At 41.7% G+C, this 22,466-nt stretch overlaps 1 protein-coding gene and 1 pseudogene across 4 annotated transcripts in view; both read left to right on the top strand.

Moving 5' to 3' along the window:
- Slc35d2 (solute carrier family 35 member D2) overlaps positions 1-22,067 on the top strand; it is a 51,185-nt gene extending 29,118 nt beyond the window's left edge. For all 4 annotated transcript variants that reach the window (XM_048331124.1, XM_048331131.1, XM_048331116.1 and 1 more), the window contains 4 exons: positions 9,243-9,310; positions 18,279-18,357; positions 19,734-19,816; positions 21,251-22,067. In XM_048331124.1, coding sequence (XP_048187081.1) covers positions 9,243-9,310; positions 18,279-18,357; positions 19,734-19,816; positions 21,251-21,353 — 333 coding nt within the window. In that variant the 3' untranslated portion in view covers positions 21,354-22,067. The remainder of the gene's footprint in view (positions 1-9,242; positions 9,311-18,278; positions 18,358-19,733; positions 19,817-21,250) is intronic.
- LOC125341853 lies at positions 7,544-7,689 on the top strand (annotated as a pseudogene).
- Positions 22,068-22,466: the final 399 nt, after the last annotated feature.

Below are 22,466 nucleotides of genomic sequence, written 5' to 3'. Positions count from 1 at the left end.
GCAGGTGGCTAGGATGACTAGGAGGGTACTAGAAATCAAAGTGGGCCTGGTGCATTCGTCTATAGTCTCAGCTACTCAAGAAACTGATACCAAAGGATTGTGTGAGCCCAGGAGTTCAAGAGCAACTTGCACGAAAGAAGCGTTGCTGATTTTTTTTTTTTTTTTTTGGCCAGTCCTGGGCCTTGGACTCAGGGCCTGAGCACTGTCCCTGGCTTCTTCCCGCTCAAGGCTAGCACTCTGCCACTTGAGCCACAGCGCCGCTTCTGGCCGTTTTCTGCATATGTGGTGCTGGGGAATCGAACCTAGGGCCTCGTGTATCCGAGGCAGGCACTCTTGCCACTAGGCTATATCCCCAGCCCCATCGTTGCTGACTTTTGATCATACCTTGGCATCATCCTTCCATTGGCATTTGGTTTTAGACACATAGTAGGAGACCAGAGTAGAGACAAGAACCCGAGAACATTTTGGAAAATAGCAATCAATATCTGAGTTTGAGGCCTTTGTGCTAATTTGAGGACCCCGAAAAAGCTACTTTCTGGGAGAGGGCATTTTGAGTACTTTGATTTTTTATTTGATACTTTAAAAAAATTTGTGCTAGTACTGGGGCTTGAATGTGGGACTTTGCACTCTCACTTGGCCTTTTCTGCTCAAGGCTGGTATCCTACCACTTGAGCCACAGCTCTGCTTCCAGCTTTTTTGGTGGTAAATTGAAAGTAAGAGTTTCATGGACTTGCCCGCCTGCCTGGGCTGGCTTTGAATCGTGATCCTCAGATCTTGGCTTCCTGAGTAGCTAGGATTCCAGGTGTGTGTCACTACTGTCCATCATTTAAAAATTGATTTATTCTTGTTTTTTAAATGGACATTTTGAAACATATACGATTTAGCAAGGATAATCCAGTGAACTGTGAAACCCTTTATACCACTTCAATACTTTTAGGTATTTTGCTCTTCTCATTATATCAGTTTCTGTCCTCCCCAACTTCCCCAGGAGCATTTAAAAACAAGTTACAGACATCATGCCATTGTACCTGTTAACATTCCAAGATCTGTATCTGAACTGTGATCGGCTATTGTGTTTTTGTAGTTGTTGTTGTTGTTGGTCATGGGGCTTGAACTCTGGGCCTGGGCCCTGTCCCTGAGCATTTCAGCTCAAGGGACACTCTGCCACTTGAGCCACAGTGCCACTTCTGATTTTCTGGTGTTTCATAGGTGATAAGAGTCTCATGGCCTTTCCTGCCCAGGCTGGCTTTGAACCGAGGTCCTCAGACCTCAGCCTTCTAAGTAGCTAGGGTTATAGATGTGAGCCACTGACTCCAGCTGAAGCTATTGTTTTTAAAGTATTTGTTCTACTTGCTGTGGCTACTGTGCATTAATGAGAGACAGCTAAAATAGTATGTTAATACAGGTGGATCATCTCTCATCTGAAAATCAGAAGTGTTCCGAGCCAGATATGGTGACTCACACCTATAATTCCAGCCCTTTAGAGGTTGAAGTAGGAAGATCATGGGTTCCAGGCTAGTTTGGGAAACATAGGAACAGCCTGTCTCAAGCTAACTAATGAATGAGCAAACTACAAAGTACAACTTTATTGTTTTTGAATAATTGTTTATTGTCAGATTGATGTACAGAGGGGTTACAGTTTCATATGTAATGTAGTGGGAACATTTCTTGTACAATTTGTTATGCCCCCATGAGTTGTTCAGTTGGTTTACACCAAATGGTTTTGTAAGTATTGCTTTTGGAGTCGTTTGTCTTTCTATCCTTTGTCTCTTAATTTTTTTTTTTTTTTTTTTTTTTTTTTTGCCAGTCCTGGGCCTTGGACTCAGGGCCTGAGCACTGTCCCTGGCTTCTTCCCGCTCAAGGCTAGCACTCTGCCACTTGAGCCACAGCGCCGCTTCTGGCCGTTTTCTGTATATGTGGTGCTGGGGAATCGAACCTAGGGCCTCGTGTATCCGAGGCAGGCACTCTTGCCGCTAGGCTATATCCCCAGCCCCTGTCTCTTAATTTTGATATTCCCTTTCCCTTCCCTAGTTCTAATACCAGTATATACATTATCCAGGGTATTCAGATGAGATACAGTGATAGCATGGGGACAACCACAGGCAGGGGATACAAGAGGATCATCAACAAAAAAAAGCTACGGTTTCATATGGCATGTTGAAAATAATTACAACAGCGATCTAACACTCGTTTCCATAACATGGAGTTCATTTCACTTAACATCATCTTATGTTTTCCATTGTAGCTGCTCTTACTGTGGCATGGTGCCTTCTGTAAACCTACACTAGAACAGTGTGGGCAGAAGTTGTGATTGTTTAGTAATAACAGAAAAGGTGACTGCATAATGAGAAGACTAAGAGACTGAGGTGCATGTCAAGAGTCTAGGCATTGAGAATATTTAAGTGTTGTTTCAAATAATTTCTTCTAAGTATAAGATACCTTACCTCATCATTTTACTTTGCTGTGTGTAGTTATTATCAGTTGTAGAGAACATTTTGATGGTGATCAAACTTGAAAACTTGAATATAAGATATGCCTACCTTTCCATGTAAATACTGCATTTTTTGCTGATGTTGCTGTTTAATCAAGATATTTCTTATTTATAATAACATTTTCAAAACAATGCCTACTATGACATTTTAAAGAAGCTACTTTTTCAAGTCAGAGTAGTTTTGATACTCATATAATCACTAGAAGGTGCATTAATTTCTCATGAGCTATGATTCCTTATGTGTTTTGCATATTTTTCTACTACATATTGAATTTATGTTTTTTAAAATGATTACAGCTAGACAACTGTAAGTGCTATTTCTTACCTGGTGCAAACTATCCATTTTACTAAATATTTTGTCTTTTTATAAAACACAGAAGCACATTGACTAGGTATATAATTAAGTATATATTTTTTGACAAAAATAATTACTGAAAACGTAAATTATTTAGTCACTTAAATATTGAGAAATTTGAGGCTGTTATCTATCCTCTTTTCCACATTTTGAAAGATTTGATGTATTTATGGTTCCTTCACAAAAGTTACATTATTTTGTTTTAATAAATGAATTTTTTTTTTTTTTTTTTTTTGGCCAGTCCTGGGCCTTGGACTCAGGGCCTGAGCACTGTCCCTGGCTTCTTCCCGCTCAAGGCTAGCACTCTGCCACTTGAGCCACAGCGCCGCTTCTGGCCGTTTTCTGTGTATGTGGTGCTGGGGAATCGAACCTAGGGCCTTGTGTATCCGAGGCAGGCACTCTTGCCACTAGGCTATATCCCCAGCCCGAAATTTTTATACTTTAAAAAAAGTACAACTTTAGAAAGAACTGCCCCACCCTTAACAGCTACCCCAAGAGGTACACAGGCATTCAAATCCTAAAAGGCACAGATGGGACTGAGTTCTCTGGTAGGCACTACAGCCACAATTAGTTAGGTAGAAACAGCCTTTCTCATCTGTACATACTTTCCTGTAGGAGGAAACAGCAAAAGGGTGGGGTTGTTGCATTGCCAGGAGTGAATAGCCATTTCCAGTCATGCCTAGTGTTTATTAAAAGCCACCAAGAAGCACCAATTTGTAGGAAGAGCCCCCTGTTTCAGGTTAAAGTGTAAACACTACTAATTAAGAGCCTTGTAGAACAGAGCAGGGACGATTTTCAGATGAAAACAGTTTTCATTTTTTTACCTACTATCCATCAATTTTAAGCTGAATCAGTCAAAAATATGACACAAGCAAAATTATCCTTAATCAGGTAGTCCTATTGATTCATTTTGTTTCATGATTACAAAAATGACCTTTTCTTTGGAACCACTATAATGTATTACTTCATAAATTCTGGTGTTTTTATATCTATCTACTTACCTACCTACCTGTCCGGGTCTTTAGCCCCCTGCGCTCCCCCGAACCGTGGGAGAGACCAGGAAGGCATGCCCCAACCACAGGAGCCAAGCAAGGAAAGGGTCGACAGACCGCCTGCACCCAGCCCTCCCTCACCGGAGGACAATCAGACACACATCTGGGAGTCAAGTCGGCACAAGATCTCGTTTATTGGGGAAGTATGTGCCACTAATATAAGGCACAGGAGCCAATCAGGTTCAAGATCGGCAGGAAGGGGAGGCATGAGCTGTCCATCTGGCAGAAAAGTCAGGGCATCACAGCCCACAGAACTGCCTCCGGGTTATAACCAAAGATACTTGTAGCAGCTGCACGTTGTTGTTAGGCACTGCCATCTTAGCCACACGTAGCCCCAAGACTGAGAAACAGGTGGGGCCAGCTAGTTGACTTCCAGGTGTGCCCCACACCTACCTACCTTCCTACCAGTGTCTGTTGCTAGAGCTATCTAGGAATAGAAATCTAGAAACTCTTTGAACTAAAACCACGGATTATATTTTCTTATAGGAATAATTTGATGAATAACCTATTGCATTTTTGACATGGTACTTCCAACTTACAGTTTATTGGGAAGTAGCTCTCTTAAGTCAGAGAACATCTGTATCAGCTAGGCCCTGATAGTTCATGTCTGTATTCTAGCTATTTGAGGAGCTGATATTAGAAGGATTGTAGGCTCAAGCCAGCCTGGGCAAAAAGTTTTTGAGACCCCTTTTCAATCAATGGCTAAGCATGATGGCATATGCCTGTCATCCCACCTACATGGGAAGTATAAAATAGGAGGACATTGGTCCAGTCACAAGTCCCAGGCAGGAAACAAGATCTTATCTCAAAATAACTAGTGCAGTAAAAGGACTAGAAGCATGGCTCAGCAATAGAGCGCTGCCTAGCAAGAGCGGGGCCCTGAGTTCAAAACCCAGTATTGTAAAGAAATTTTTTTTTAAAAAGAGCACCTGTACTTTACCTTATTAAATCTTAATGTGCTAGAAGAGTATTACCCTCCTATTTGGTTATGTGGTGCTACACTATCCCAGTGTTTACCGTTTCATCTCTTCCACATAATAGTTTCTGAAGATTTTAAGCACAATTTCCTTTAAGTACTTTCAGCCCAGAGTGACTTTTAGTCACAAAAATTACAGATGAATCAAAGAGCTAAACAGATTATTAAGAAAATTCACAATTAGAAAAACTGGAGTACATTTACAATTACAATAGAAAACCTTCTATACAATGACAAGACAGAAATGCTAGTTAAAATATTACTACTATTTTAATTAATTTTTGTGCCAGTGGCTGGGGCTTGAACTAAGGGCCTAAGCACTTTCCCTGAGCTTTTTTGCTCAAGGCTAGTGCTCTAACACTTGAGCCACAGCCCCACCTCCAGCTTTTTGATGGTTAATTGGAGATAAGAGTCTCATGGGCTTTCCTGCCCAGGCTGGCTTTGAACCATGGTCCTCAGATTTCAGTCTTCTGAGTAGCTAAAACTTCAGACATTAGCCAGTGGTGCCTGCCTATGGCTATATTTCAAAAGCATTGTATCACAAGAGATACTAACAGATGCAGGATATGCACTGTTGCTGGTAAGACAAATGTGATGTGAGATCTCTGAAGGGGAGAATGGTGAAACTTTCCCTCCCCATATTGTTCTGAGTTCCTTTAATCAGGATGGCCTTTCCTCCCTTGGTCACTTTTGATCATGGCAGAATTTAGATTATGAACCACTTGTGATAAAGGAGATTTATCTACACAGCTATAAAGTTGCATCTTACTTGCCAAGTTTGGATTAACTACAATGAAAACAGATCTTAAAAGAATGCTGAATGTTCACCTCTCATGAATGGAAGGAGAAAATGAATGAGTTTTTTCTGCTTGATGAGGACCAGGAGTGACCAAAGAGTGTATGGAACGTATGTGTGACTCATGGCTTTGGGAATTCAGTTTTGGACTTTGGATCTGCATAGCAGTGGGTTAGGAGCAGTACCTTGATTTTAACCTTGGAGCAAAGCCAGAGATAACCACTCTTCTTAGCAGATCAGGCCCTTGGAAAATGCTCTATGGGTGAACTTTCGTCATTTGAATCCTGGCACTAGGTCCAAAGTACATTCAGTGTAGATTAGAAACAAGGATTAAAAAAAAAAAGAAACTTTAAAAAATTAATTTACAAAGCTATGGGGAAACATAATTATATGGTCCAGGCTGGCCTAATCAGAAAGCAAGAGCCTATTTTAAAAAATAACAAAAAGAAGCGGGATGCCAGTTACTCACCCCTGCAATCCTCAATCCTAGCTACTCCGGAGGCTGAGATCTGAAGAGTGTGGTTTGAAACCAACCTGGATAGAAAAGTCTATCAGAGTTTTATCTCCAATTAACCAGCAAAAATGCTGGACTGGAGGCCTGGCTCAATGGGTAGAGCATTAACTGTGAGCAAAAATGCTGAGCAAGAGTACAAGGCTCCGTGTTCAAGTTCTAATATCAACACACACACACACAGTATAATGATGAAAAAACTAAATATAACCAGAAATACAGAGAATAGCATAAAATGAATGTGTTCATCAACAGTTGCAACAATTATCAACACTCAATGTATATATTGCATTAAATGTGTGTGTGTGTGTGTGAGTATGTGTATGCACTTTTTCATTTTTTGGAGACAGAGTCTTACTATGTAGTCCAGGCTGGACATTGGGCCCTACTGCCTCCATCTCCTGAGATCTGGAATTATTACAGGAGTGTACCGCCTATCTGGTTAACGCACAATTGGTAGAAGTGAGTGAATATTACTAATGCATCCATGGCAGCAAACTGCAGCAAGATTGTATTAATTGGAGGAGGGGATTTCATTTTAATTATTAAAAATTTGAAGTTTTGTTGTTATTTTCAACATACCATGTGAAATTATGCCCTTTTCTTTTGTCTTTCTTCTCCATCGTTTTATCCCTGATGTCACTGGAACTGATTTTGGTACCCTGGGTATTGTATATATGTTTGTCGGAACGAGGGAAGGGAAGGATGATATCAAAATGGAGAGGCAAAGGATAAAGGACAATCCAACACAACAGCAATACTTACAAAACCATATGCCATAATCCAACTGTACAACTCATGGGGAGGAGGGGTAGGGAAAAGGAGAGGGGGGGATGGTGAGAGACAAATGAGGGAGGAGGTAACAAGTTGGATAAGAAATGTACTCACTGCCTTACGTATGACACTGTAACCCCTCTTACATCACTTTGACACACAAAAAATCTAAAGCTTAGATGGACCATTAAGTTTCTAATAGAGATATCAGTGCTATGGGTGTCAATCATACACTTGGCCTGAAAGAAGTCAGGAGTTCTGTTATCAGAACTTCAATTACTTCCTCTTTATGTCACTTGCTTTATTTGTCAAATAGCCTATATGCGCCTTAATTTCTATTCTAAGATTACAAAATCTTGTTTGACTGTTGTATAACAGGCAATGATTGTTGTTGGCAGTGCAGTGGTGAATATTTGCTATTTCTTTGTATGTGTGGAGCGGTGGGAGAGGGGGGGTGGTTACTGGGCTTGAACTCGGGGTTTAGGTGCTATCCTTTAGCTTGCTTGCTCAGGTGGCTCTTGAGTCATGCTTCCACTGCTGTCTTTCTGGAGGTAAACTGGTGATAGCCTTATGGGCTTCCAAGCCCCAGTACTGGCAGGGGAGATACCATGATCACGAAGGTGGTTTTCCCAGGACGAGGTTTATCCCTTGCACTTGGATGTGCTGCGTCCGCGCTCTCCCCTGCTCTTGCTGTTGCAAAAAGTAGAATGGCGCTTTCTCTTCAGAATTTCTTCAGTTTCGTGTCCCTTATTGTTTCCTGACTACTGACTTCCCCGCTTGCGGGTGTTCACAACCTTGCCTGCCTGCCTACTCCTCTCTCTCCCTGTCTTTGTCCGTTGCCTGGCTGGATGGCCCTCAGGCCCGCCCTCGGGACAAAGGGCTACAGGCTCACGTCCCCGTGCCCCGCCTGTCTCCTTCCTCGTAAAAGGTGTGCGGGTGCACGCCCGTGCTCACAGCAGCGGGGCGGGCTGTCGCCTGGGCTAAATACACGGCAGCCGGCGGCTAGAGTCCGGGGTAGGCCCCAATTGCATCGCCGCGAGATACGCGGGGACGGACCTCCCTTCCCGTGCATCTCCAGACCCGGACGCGGCCGCGAGATCAGCGCGGGCCTTTAAATTGTTTTAAATCTACAGAATTCATTGATTTTGGCTGGCTGACAAAGTATTTCTTACTATAAAGCAAGGACAACTTTGGTTTGATCACATTCTTTCCTTCTTTTTTTTTTTTGCCAGTCCTGGGCCTTGGACTCAAGGCGGGGGCACGGTCCCTGGCTTCTTTTTGCTCAAGGCTAGCACTCTGCCCCTTGAGCCACAGTGCCACTTCTGGACGTTTTCTATATATGTGATGGTGGGGAATCAAACCCGGGGCTTCATGTATACAAGGCAAGCACTGGAGCCACTAGGCCATATTCCCAGCCCCTGATCACATTACTGAGCAAGCACTTTCATCCAGTCTTGTGTCACCCCCCTTAAAATAGATTTTGGATGCAAGCAAGGGACCAGTCAATAAAATGCTCCTTTTCACTGTTTCCTGTCATTTCCTGAGGATAGACTTCTTGGAAAGCCGGAAGTGAGTCTTTGTTTCTGAAAATGCTGTGATTTGAACTTCAGGCACTTGATAGGCAAGTTCTATCACTTGACCCACAATGCCTCCATCCCATTTGTTCTTTAGTAATTTTCCAGGTAGTATCTTGTGTTTTTGCCTCTGGCTAGCCTCACACTAGGATCCTCTTAACGGTGTCTCCAATGTAGCTGAAACTACAGGTGTGGTACAGCACACCTAGCTCATTCATTGAAACAGAGTCTTGCTAATATTTACCTGGGGCTGGCCATGAATTTTTATCCTCCTGGTCCTTACCTCTTTAGCAGCTGGGATTACAGGCATGAGACACTATGTTCAGTGAGCAGCTGTGCCTTAAACTTCTCTATCTGTATCTTACCCACTCCAATCACTTAATTGCTTTGTAATTAATAAATAACTAATTTGCTTGTTCATGTTACACAATCTTCATAAAGTTCAAGTTTCAAATTTCATGTTCGTAAACTTGGAAATCATTTATAAGCTTAAACTTTTCTTGTCAATATTATTCATTTGGTAATGAGCTTTCCTCTAAGATTATGTATCAAAAGGTAAACACAACTCTGGTTTGGTGACTACAAATTATAGTAAAGATTTGTACAGCTTTAACAACAGTCATCATTTTGTGCTTGTCATTGGTGAATTCCAGGTTCATTCCATCCACAACTGAAATAATCACTCTAATCATTAGTTTCTTTTTTTATTATAGGCTACTGAATTCAAGCAATGGAAGAATGTCCTTTTTATCATACAGTTTCTTCTTTCCTGTTTTCTGGGGTAAGAAACCACAGATAAATAGACAGCTATTTATGATGGAACTCTCTTGTCAAATCAAACCAAAATACATCTCTGTCTTCTTTTCTGTGTCCTCAGACCCAGAAGTATAGTCCTGTTTCCATATTACCACGTTTGTATGTTCAACCTCACATTGATTGAAAATATTTGAAAAAAAGTTGTGCCAGTGCCAAACACAGGCAGACATTTTTCCTTGTCATTATTCCCTGAATGATTCAACATAGCAGTATTTATACAGCCTTTGCATTTAGATACTAAAGGTGATAAGCTACAGTGTCCAGGAGATGTGGGGGTTACATGCCTTTTATATAAAGGATTGAAAATTCACAGATTGGGGTATCTGTAGGCCCAGGGCCCTAATACTCCATGGGTATGGAGGGGCCACTGTATACCTGAACTTAGGGGATTTGATTGGAACCCATGAAACCTGGGAGCTCAGCCCCCAAAGCCAGGAGCAGATGCACAATAGTGTTTTGGAATGCATGCTAATGTCACATGATGTTGCCTCTTGACTTTCAAAAGTTCATTGGAAATGAAGCCAGCTGACAACTCAAAATCAGAACTGTATTCTTGTTGCTGCCAGCATGGTTTTAGTTTTCCACGATTCCTTCCTCTCATGCACTGACTTTTTGCTTAGTGCTTGCTGTACTTGTGTTGTGCAAAGGAGTATTGTTATGGCTATTGTGCTGTTCAATAATGTAATTTTAGTTGCAGAATTTTTTTTAGGGTTATCTTCCTACCATATCTTTTCTTTTTATCTCTGTCTCTGTCTCTCTCTGTGTGATCATCCTTGGGCTTGAATTCGGGGCCTGAGTGCTGTCTCTGAGCTTATTTTTGCTCAAGGCTAGCACTCTACCACTTAAGCCACAGCTCCACTTCCAGCTTTTTGTGGTTAATTGAAGATAAAAGTCTCACAGACTTTCTTGCTCAGGCTGGCCTCCAACTGTGATAATTAGATCCCAGCCTCCTGAGTAGCTAGGATTATAGGTGTGAGACACTGGTACCTGACTCCCTTTATCTTTTTGAGTTAGGCTCTTGCAATGTGGTCAAGCTAGCCTTTAACTCAGTGTTCTTCCTCAGCCTTTTTAGTGCTGGGATTACAAAGGTACACCACCATTCTTGGTTAATTTTTTTTTTCTGTACTAGGATTGAACTCAAGGCCTAGAGCTTGCTAGATACATACTGAGTTATACCTGTAGCTTTTTTTACACTGTTATTTTTGAGATAGGAACTCAGTTTTTGTCCTGGTGTGTGCCTGAGATGCTGTCTGCTTATTTTTAGTTTCCTAACTAGCTAAGATTACAGTGCCCAATTTCTATCTTTTAAAATTTTCTAAAAAGTTGAGGGCAAGTGTGGTGGTGCATACCTAATAATCTCAGCTACTATGGAGGTAGAAGGAGAGAAGCAGAGGAAGAAGGAGGTAGAGGGAGAAGATGAAGATCTGAGGCTGCACCTGAACAAAAAGTGACACCCTATCTGGGGAATAACCTAAGGCAGAAGGGCTGGAAGTATGGCTTCCAACCTAGCTGGGACGACAGGTGTGAACCACCATGCTTACCTTTTATTGGTTGAGATGCAGTCTTGAGGACTTTTTACCCAGGCTAACCTTACACCTTCATCTTCCCAGTCTCTCCTTCCTGAGTAGGTAGGATTATAATGTATAAGCCACTTCATCAAGCTATATCTTTTATTTCCTTAAATGTTACACATATAAGCCAGGCAGCAGTGGTTTATGTCTGTTATCCTAGCTATTCAGGAGGCTTATATTTGAAGGTTGTAGTTCAAAGTCAACCCAGGCAGGAAAGCCTATGAAACTTTTATCTCCACTTAACTCCCCAAAAGCCCAAAGGGGCAGTTCGTAGGTGTGGCTCAAGTGGTAGAGCACTATCCTTGAATGAAAAAGCAAAGGGACTATGTCCTGGGTTAAGCCCCCATACTGGCACACACACACGGGTATACACACACACACACACACACAGACACACGCTTATACATGTAGCTATTTTATAGTCCATATCGGATTATCCCTGTAGGTCTAGTTCTTGAGAAGCTAAATTGTTTCAGGCATGTGATAGTCTGCTTTGTTGTGTTTTGTTACCTGTGACTGAAAGCATATCACTTAATCTTCCTCAGTCCTATGACTTAAAGTTGAGAAACTGTCCTGCATGGGAAAATTGGTTTGCTTCTGAGGATAGCCAGGGATTTTGAGGTTTGCCCTTTTGGGGGTCTGGATCAGTATCCCTCCCTGCTGGAGTTTGGACCAAGGCTCAGGTTTCAGATAGTGCTTTTTCACCACAGTCCCCACCCTGAGGTGACCCTGCCCTGGGCTGCCAGCCTGTCTTACAATGGAGTCAGGGGCTGGGGTGGGGTTCCTGTGCCTCTTTCAGGACCAAAAATGTCCCTAGTAAGGCGTCTTTTCCATCATGGGATGTTCTGCAGTGTGAGAGCCCCGAATAATATTTAGACATTTTTGGAAGTCTAAGTTTAGTTAAATATTTGTCCTGTTCCCACTTGTTGACTGCGAACATTTAACCTTGAAAGAAATCTAAGCCATATCTGTGAGTCAGCCTTTGTCCGGCCATCTCTCTTTTTTCTTCCTCTTTGATTAAAAAAAAGAAAATCAATCAACCCAAGCCACACAAACTCAGACCAGCCCCTTCCCTGTCTAAGCAGCGGTTCAGTTTTTTTGTTCTCGTTTCATTGTAAAGCCAAAGTGGTAGTTTTTGTTTTCAGTGTTTCGCGTGCTCCATACATGCAGTCACCCCATGAAGGAAACCCAGAGGTGAGCCATCTGGAGTCAGCCTTCCTCAGTGAGGGGTTGGGTGGGGGTGGGGCCCAGTTGGGAGCTGTCACTCAGGGGTGGGTGGGACTTGTCAGAGGCTTGACCCTGTCTGTCTGTGTACAAGTCCCAGCATTCTCTCCATTTAATAATGTGCTTAGAAAATACATAGTTTCTTGGTTAAAAAAAGATTGATTTATTTTTTTTGAAAGATTGATTTATTATCGGTAGTCATTTTGTCACAAGAACACAATCATTGGAAAGTAATCAATGAACATTGTAAAATCATAGACAGGTTAGCTTCCCACAAGAAGTCTTTAAGACTTTCAGGGGCTGGGGATATGGCCTAGTGGTGAGAGTGCTTGCCTCCTATACGTGAGGCCCTGGGTTCAATTCCCCAGCACCACATATACAGAAAACGGCCAGAAGTGGCGCTGTGGCTCAAGTGGTAGAGTGCTAGCCTTGAGCAAAAAGAAGCCAGGGACAGTGCTCAGGCCCTGAGTCCAAGCCCCAGGACTGGCCAAAAAAAAAAAAAAAGACTTTCAACTTTAAAAAATCAAAAAGATAGAGGCTGGGGTTTTCTTGTTTTTTGTTTTGTTTGTTTGTTTATGTGTTTTGTGTCATGCTGGAACTTGAACTCAGGATTCAGGGTCTGGTTGCTGTCCCTTAGCTCTTTTGCTCAAGGCTGGTGCTCTTCCACTTGAGCCACAGTTCCACTTCTGGCTTTTGGTGGTGATTCATTGGAGATAAGAGTTTCATAGACTTTCTCTGCCTGGGCTGGCTTTGAACTGTGATCTTCAGATCTCAGCCTGTTGGTTAGGATTATAGATGTGCGCCACCAGCATCCAGCTAGATGCCAGTTTTTTTAAGCAAGTTGTCTAGGGGGCACTAACATCATGGCATCAATCCAACAGTGAGTGCCTAACTTCTGGAATCAGATGCCAGGGCTTGAGTCCTAGCTTTGCCACTGAATAATTCTGGATTCTTGGGCAACTCCCTCTCTCCACATCTAAGTTATCTTTATATATTGTTCTTATTGTTATTAGTGCCAGTACTTAGACTTGAACTCTGTGTCTTGTACTCTTGGTTGGCCTTTTCCACTCAAGGCTGGCACTCTATCTACCAAACCTCCACTTCTGGCATTTTTGTTAGCTAATTGGAAATGAGTTTCACAGACTTTTCTTCCTTCAAATTGATCAGATCTCAGCCTCTTGAGCAGGTAGATATATAGGCATGAACCCCAAGCTCAGTTATCTTAATGTTAAAGTGCAGTCTGGGTTATATCTTTGGTCTCCCTAGATTCTCACAGCATCACCACCCAGTTTACTTGCCTGAAGCCATTTCACACCATCCACAATGTATCTGCAAACTCCTGACCACACTGTCAACTACTTCCTGACACTGAGCCCTTCACAGGAATGCAAAAGAAAACCCAACATCTACCCTTTCACCATACCATTGGGTCCCTAGCCTGCTTTTTAAAAAAATTAATTTACTTAATTGTTATTATATAAGAGATATACAGAGGGGTCACCATTACACACATCAGGTAATAAGTACATTTCCTTTCGTACAGTGTCATCCGTTCCTCATTCTTTCCTACTTGGGCTCACTTTGAACAGTGATCCTCAGATTTCAGCCGGCTGAGTAGATAAGATTATACTATAGGTGCCTGACATTAAAGCATTGTTAAAAATTATTCACCACAACAACCCTATTGAATGAATAGGAACTTTAAGCCCAGAGAGGTTAAAATGTACACATGGTTGCAAGCTAGAAGGTGGTTTATTTAACACAAAATGGAATAGGATATGTTCATTAATCTTTTTATTGTTGTTGGTTGTGGGGCTTGAACTCAGGGCATGGGTGCTATCCCTGAGCTTTTCTGCTCAAGGCTAGTGTTCTACCACTTTGAGCCACAGTTCCACTTTCGGTTTTCTGGTGGTTAATTGGAGATAAGAGTCTCATGGACTTTCCTGCTTGGGTTGGCTTTGTACCACCATTCTCATATCTCAGCCTCCTGAGTAGTTAGGATTATAGATGTGAGCCACCAGCACCTGGATTTTTATTAATGTTGTTTGAAGTTTCTATCCTGAAAGTCCTCTTAAGTCTTTTGCTCTGATCATATTTAATTCTTAACATCTTAGCTCCTGATTACAGAAAATGAGATGAAATCCCAGATGTTAAGTAACAGCCCAAGGTCCAAGGGCCAAGAGAATAAAGGCAGTAATTAGGACTCCAGCTGGACCTTCTGATTCCTTCTGGCTTCATCCTTGCTTCTAATTCACTTATCTAATAGAACATTCTGGTCATCAGCTTGCTGAAATGACAAGGACTTTCTTAGTTCTTCTGAAGCTGCCTTACTGTAACTAAATTCAGTCTTTGTGACATACAAGATATTGTTAGAGAAGGGGTACTCTGTCAGCAATTGAATTCTTTTTCTTTATCAGATTTATTATTATCTTGAAGCAGTGTACTAAAGGTTTCCCATTCAACATGTCATTTTGTGAGTCCAGTCAATCTTGATCAATGTCACCCCTTCCATTGATCTCTCCCAACTCTCCCAAACCTACCTCTTCAATTGGCCTCTCTGCACTACTTCACTATATGACCATATGGTCAGACAGAAAGGGTCATACTTTTGTTTATTTACTTATTTCAGTACTATTGTTTGAACTTAGGACCTCTTACTTGCTAGGCAGGTACTCTTCCACTTCAGTCAATACCCTCTTGGCCTGCCTCCCTCCCTCCCTCCCTCCCTCCCTCCCTCCCTCCCTCCCTCCCTCCCTCCCTTCCTTCCTTCCTTTCTTTCTGATAGGGCCTTTGATTTTTTTTTTTTTGTCCCATGCTGGCCTGGACCATGAATGCTCCTCCTATGGCTTCATCATATCTGGAAAAATATATATGTACATAAATATGTATATGTGTATGTATGTCACCACACTATGCTTGTTGGTTGAGACAGAGGTCTCATTAAACTTTTGTCCTGGCTAGCCTTGAATTATAATCCTCTTAATATCAGCATAGGTGTGAACCATGGTACCCAGCGGCTCTGTCTCCTGAATGCTGGATTACAGGTAGACACTACCACACATGGCTACTGTAGAATGCATTCTTGTATAAGCTTTTCTCTCGTGTGACAAAATACCCACTATAACAAGTTGAAGGAAGAAATGCTGATTTTGGCTCATGGTTTCAGAAGTTTGAATCCAAGATTAGCTAGACACATTGTTTGGGGCTTGAGGTGATGTACAGTTATCATGTCAGCAGAAGCCAGTGACAGAGGCTGCTTATCTCATGGCAGCCGGGGGGGGGGGGGGAGAGAGAGAGAGAGAGAGAGAGAGAGAGAGAGAATCAGAAGGAGAGGGAGAAGGAGAGGAAGAGAATGGGATCTCATGAATTCTGCCTCTGGACTCTCTGGGATTACAGGTATTTATGCCACTATGCTCAGACCAAAGCCAGGGAACTTCTTTATGACCAGCTCTATGACATAAAGGCATAGTTGGATTCGAGTATATGACCTGCCTTAGGGGAAGAGAAACTTTTGTTTCCACAGCCTTCCCTGCCAAGAGGGTTCTGAGCCTGAAATGAAGGATGAAAATATATATGGCACTATTGTGATTGGAGGGAGGAGCATGGTCTTTCAATAGAGGTACACTTGTGTGCCTTGCTGTAGGTTCTGGTACATACAGCTATAATCAGTCATGTGAATTTAACGTAGTCACTTGAGTCATTCCTGACTGCCACAACCATGCCAAATAAACTTTGGACAAATCAAGTACTTTTTGATGCTATTTTTAGAAACAGGAAGATGACTTTGAACAAGTGTTCTGGTTCAGGGATTTGCTCCTGGGTGCTTCCATCCTTGGTTTGCCCTATAAGCAAACTGGAACACTTAGCTAGTACTGTTTTGTGAATAAGTGTACATCAAATATATGTGCAATTATTTTCAAATATGCATAGATGAGATAATGATTTTAAATTACAGAAGGGAGACATTGTCCAAATAGAAACATACTCACTGTCTGACTTATGTAACTGCAGCTCCTCTGTATATCACCTTTTATAATAACAATAAAATTTAAAAATATATAATGGCAAGGCTTAGTAGGAATTCATCATTGTTTTAAAATATCTTGACATTTTATGAGTTCAAAACTATTGACACAGAGATTGGCATTTTGGGTATTAAGGGTGGTGTGGATTTCTTTGTATGGAGTGGATGGAGACTTATTTTAGTTTAGAGTCTTAGTCGTACTCTATTCAGTGTACAGGTACTTGTTTGCACATAGGAATAGATGAAGTTTCTTTAAAAATAATTTGGCTATACCACTTTGTAGTAGTTTTTATCCACACTCTCTGGCGACATCTAGGGGGAATTTTAAGAAGTGCAGCCTTCCTTTCACACATCTCTAAGGTCTGTAGAGCAATAGAGCTACTCCAAAATGTTAAGAGGCAATTCTCTTATTCTACCTCAGCCATGCTGGAGACAATGTCCTGGCTACATACTCCTGGTAACCGATACTAAGATCTAGGTCCACACTGACCTATTCTGAAAGCAAGCTGAGATAGTTTCATTTCACATTTCACTCTTTTATTTACTATTATTACTGTTCATATTTATTATTGTTATTATTATTGTTATTGATGCTAGGAATCAAACTCAGATCACTGTGAATGTTAAGCAAGTCTCTATCACTGAGCTATATTCTCAGCCTTCCACAGCCAATTTTTGTTTTTAATAATTCTTTTTGAATTTTAATCACCTGATTTGAATGGGTGGGGTTTTGCACCTCACTTAGGTTGCCGCTAATTTCTTTCAGAATTAGTAAGAATTCATTCACTTCTGTATTTTGTTTTGTATGTGTTGGTACTGGGGTTTGAAGTCAGGGCCTTGAGGTCTCATTTGGCCTTTTTGCTCATGTCTATAGCTCTACCTACCATTTGGCCATACCTCCAGCCTCATTTCCTTACTTTGACTGGCACCTACATCTTTTTTCTGTGTGTATGTTTTCTTGTCTAGTGCATGGTTAGAGTTCTGCATTTATCATATTGACGAGTTAAATGTCTGAATTAAGTACAGGAGTATCTTCCATACACAAACAATTCATTACTTGCAACTTTCTGTGACTAAAGCCAGGAGTTGCTTCACTGATTTTTCCCTTCTAATACCTGTGGTCCTCAATGCTGACTGCATACACTAGAGTCACCTTTGGAACTGATATCGTGAACCTCTGGGTTCCACCTGAAACCATTTACCACTGCTGGGCATTGGGGGAGATTCTGCTCCATGGAAGATCAAACACCACACTGTACCAGAGCTGTTCAGTGAAAGATTTCAGGTCATTAGGGAAAAAATCCTTCTCATTACCCCATATTAGAATAGCTTTGGATGTTGGGATATCTTGTAGGAAGAAAGTCATCAACTCAAAAGGAACTTGGCAAAGCGATGACTTCTTCTGCAGAAAGGTGCGCAAAATCAGTCAGAAATCTGGCAAGCAAGCACACACAACAGGCAGGCTGCTCATTTTTGATCCCTAACCCAGCAAGCCCTGCCCCTCTGCTTAGATTAGCTGAGTTTAGGTTCACAATCTGCAAAAAGGGTGTAACTTAATGGACAGGACGTAACTAAAATTCAAGGAGCTTCTAATAGGATGTACCTAAAATGTAATTAACAAGGACCAGGAATTTATCAGAAAAAGAATTCTCACTAGACTAACAGAAAGGAAGCAAACTGGGCTGGGAATGTGGCTTAGTGGTAGAGTGCTTGCTTAGTATGCATGAAGCCCTGGGTTCGATTCCTCAGCACCACATACACAGAAAAAGCCAGAAGTGATGCTGTGGCTCAAGAGATAGAGTGCTAGCCTTGAGAAAAAAGAAGCCAAGGACAGTGTGCTCAGGCCCTGAGTCCAAGCCTCAGGACTGGCAAAAAAAAAAAAAAGGAAGCAAACTACTTTTCTCATATCCGTTAGGCAGAAACATAATGGCAAAATGTGTAGAGAAATCCAGACACCTGAGTGAGGAGGAAGCTCAATTAGGAAGATGTCTTTAAGTATGGGTAAGGGAATCTTTATGCATGGTGTGTTTCCTTACTTGTGCACCGGCCACTCTTAATACTCTTCCTGCCCAGTATGGCTGGTGATCACTCAGTGGTCTATTTCCTTGCCCCAGGTTTCTGTTGATGTATGCCACGGTTCTGTGCAGCTACTACAACTCTGCCCTGACCACGGCGGTGGTCGGAGCCATCAAGGTAAGTGGACACAGCCTGAAGTCCAAACCATGAGATAGAAACTGGGTTTGATTGCATTGTGGTTATCAACACAGGAGGAGTAAGAATGGACGTTTGTATCCTTCTTAGCTAGACCTAGAACCCCGTCTCACGTTTTCTAGCCTAATGTATAAGCAAAGGGAGGACTTGGGTGGTGGTGAGGGGATAAGAAAGAGTTGTAGAGAGGGCAAACATGATCAAAGTAGCTGGGCACAGTAGTGCAAGCCTGTCATCCTAGTTACTTGGGAGGCAGAGATCAAGGGATTGGGGTTCAAGGCCAGATGAGGCATAAAAGTTTTCAAGACCCCATCTCAACCAATATGACTGGGTACCATGGCATGTGACAGAGCAAAGCACAGTAGGATGGAGCCCAGATTTTCATGGGCATAAAGTAACACTTTACTTTGAAAATAACCAAGGCAAAAATGGGCTGGAGGCATGGCTCAAGTGTTAAAGTGCCTGCTTAGCAAACATCAGACCCTGAGTTCAATATCAAAGAGATAGACATATGTGGAGCTGTCCTAATGCCTATTACATGCATGTATGCAAATATCACAGTGAATTCCCAGAATGTACAATTCATGTGCTAATGAAAATATGGAGGACTAAAGGAATGACTAATTATTACTTTCCAATTGGGGATGGGTGTGAGGGGATGATTTGGGAAAAAGAAGTAGAAACTGAAGAGAACAAAGGACCCCAAATAGCTATGATCATCTTACTGTCCATAGTCTGATAACTGTGATAAACTGTTTCCGACTAGGAAATTTGTAGGTTGGATATTTGTGTGTGTGCTTACATCTGACCCCACAAATACACGGTATACACACACACACACACACACACACACATACACACACACACACACAGTGATATTCCAGATTCCATTCCATAGTGTAGTTTTTCTGGTCATGTGAACTCAAGTGATTGAGAAAACCTTGTTTCAGTGTGTCCCTTGGCTATCCAGAGTTTTTCTAGGATCCGTGGGACAGAGCACTGCTTGAAATTTATTAGATGTCCCTACTGTGTTGAAGTTTACTGTCAATATGATTAAGATTCACTACCCAACAATGGTAAAAAAAAAAAAAAAAAAAAGGGATCAGGCAAGCTGATTACAACTCAACCCTGTCATTTTTTGCTTGGAAATGGGCTAGTTCTATTGTTATATCACCATTTACTTCATTTTACTAGAAAGCTACCTGTAGTGGCTTTTCATTTACTTCTTCAACATTTCACCAGCATATCTAACAATCACCATGCATTGTAACTAAAATGTCCAAGTTTTAGGTTCTACCATACGATGTGCTTTCTCCTAAATCTTTTTCTTTCATTAACAAATCTTCTCTTTTTATCTGCAGAATGTGTCCGTTGCCTACATTGGGATGTTAGTAGGTGGAGACTACATTTTCTCCCTGTTAAATTTTGTAGGATTAAATATTTGGTGAGTGAAATTTTTAAATGAACTCATCTTAGGAAAATCAAACATTTGATGTAAGTGATAAAAGTACAAAGAAAAATGTTACATTTTCTGGTTTTGCTATGTCAGGATTGAACTCAGGGCCATGTGTATGTTGGGCAAGGACTGAACCTCAGAGCCTCAGCAACCCTCCTTCCTCTGGTCTTTTAAATTTTGTTTTCAAACCACCACAGTTCTTTTAGGGGGAAAATGAAGCATTTATGTAATAAGTTATAGTGTGGGTAATGTCTTTTTTTCAAAATATGGACTCTTTCTCCTGTTCTGGATCCTTGCTTAGGTGGGTACTTGCTGGCACTGATATTCAGACCTTTCACTCTTGCTCCTTTTTCCATTTGTCTGTCTCCTTCCTTTTAGCCCCCATCCTCCTAAGTCAAGACACGTTTTAGCTTCCTGGAATTCATTTTTACATTACATCATGGAATATCACCCCTGTATACTCTACCTCAGTCAGTTTGATTGTGTATATGTGCAGATGCCCCTTCCTGTATTCTTAAGACAGTTCCCTGGGTGGACTTACTGGATCATGGTTATGAACATCTGAAGGCCTGAGCTCTAAACTCCGTTCTCATATCTTCACACGAAGGTCTCCTAAGTTATCTGTCTTCCTCCTGCCAAGTGGGTCTCACTAACTTTCTTTCAAAGAGTTATGCCCGAAGATCCTGCAAAGATTGACTAGGCTACTTTTTTTCTTTGCTAGTCCCGGGGCTTGAACTCAGGGCCTGAGCACTGTCCCTGAACTTCTTTTGCTCAAGGCAAGCACTCTACCACTAAGCCATGTACCTACTCCTGACTAGGCTACTTTGCAACACATTTTAGGACATACTTAGAAGATAATTATACATAGTTTATTTAATTAAAAAAAAACTAAGCCAAAGCTGGTAGCCCATGACTAATGCCTATAATCCCAGCTACTCAGGAGACTGAGATCTGGAGGATCACTGAAGCCAGCCCAGTGAGATTCCATCTCTAATTAACCAGCAAAATGCCACACTGGAGGCATGGCTCACGTGGTAAGAGCACCAGATTTAACAAGAAAGCCAAGTGAGAGTGTGAGGCCTTGAATTCAGGCCCCAATTCTGGCACAAAACAAATAAAAACAACTGCCATCATCAGCAACAGCAACAACAATAACGACAACCAGAAACTAAGACCTTATTTTCTGAGGTTCTATTTTAGAGTTGCTCCTTCCTTTTTTTAAAGTTTTGTTTCCCCTGAAATGTTTATAAATAAGAAGAGAAATTCTCATTAAGCAATCTATAAACTTGAGAACAAAACACCAGAGGTCTGAGTGCTGCTTTCCAAATTAAGCTGTGTTTATAAGGATATCAACAAATGCTGCAGGCAAGCATTATGGGATGCCAGTTACCTCATTGTACTTTCTCTGTTTTCTTTTACCAGCATGGCAGGCGGTTTGAGGTATTCCTTTTTAACACTAAGCAGCCAATTAAAACCTAAGCAGCCAGTGGATGAAGAGAATATCCGTGCAGATTTGAAGAGCTAGAGTGGGAGCTGAATTGCAGACTGGGGCCTGGGGCCAGCACCAATGTGAAGCTGGAGGTTTATACTTGGCACATTGAAAGCACACACAGAGATGCCTGCAAATGCAAAGAACACTACCTCACAGGCCACTGTGCCATGAGCCATTGGGGAACCTGAGAGACCTACTGCGTGGGACCTTCCCAGCCAGCAGCCAGTTTGTTCAAAGCCCAATTTGCTTGGCAGGGTCCTGAGTACTCCTATACATACTGCAATGCCCCTTTGTGCTGGAAGGGGGTGGGGCAATGCTGCCCTGGTGACTTGTTTAATCAGCACCTTGGCCTTAATTTCAAAGGTATCAGCCAAAGCTAAGTGCAGGCAAGAACATTTTTGTTTTAACAGTTAAAATAAACATGGGTTTATTTTTAATAAAAAAAACCAATAAACTGCCAGGATAGTGAGTTGTTAGCTTCGATTTAAACCACATTGCTGTCTTTTCTCAGCCATTGGAGTAAAATAAATCATTGTTCCACTGTATGGCATGAAGGTGATGCTTTAGACAGGCAGAAAATAGTAAGTCATTTACTCACAATGTAGAAGGAAGCTCTACCTTGAAGGGATTGCTAGATGGTCTTTGAAGATTAAAATTAGGAAGAACTGCAAAATCATGGGGGAAATGCTCAGAATCTTTTCTGTCTATACATAAGTGACTTATTGTTGTTGGAAATGTTTCAGGATAATGGGGTGTCACATAGAAATGGGAACTCAGCAAATCCCTTCTTTCCTCCCTCCCTGCCTCCCTTCCTGTTTCCCTCCCTCCCTCTCTCCCTCCCTCCCTCCCTTTCTTTATATCTTCCCTTGCCTCTTAAGCACTGGGATTATAGGTATGTACTACCTACAATACCTGGTAAATTTTCTTCTTTTTAAAGACCAAGTGTACTATATGTACAGACCCCATTCTGTCTATTCCTTCATCCATGGAGGGATACTTGGATTTTTGTGAATAATGCTAGTATGAATATAAGAGTACAAGTATTTCTTCAAGACCCTATTCAGGAGTAATCCTAGCATTCAGGATGTAGGAGGATCTCAAGGTTCAAATTTAGTTTGGGCTATGTAACAAGATCCTGTCTTAAAA

The sequence above is a fragment of the Perognathus longimembris genome, chromosome 1 (genome assembly GCF_023159225.1).
Source record: "Perognathus longimembris pacificus isolate PPM17 chromosome 1, ASM2315922v1, whole genome shotgun sequence".
NCBI classification, from domain to species: Eukaryota; Metazoa; Chordata; class Mammalia; order Rodentia; family Heteromyidae; genus Perognathus; species Perognathus longimembris.
This window is presented reverse-complemented; position numbering and strand designations above follow the sequence as displayed.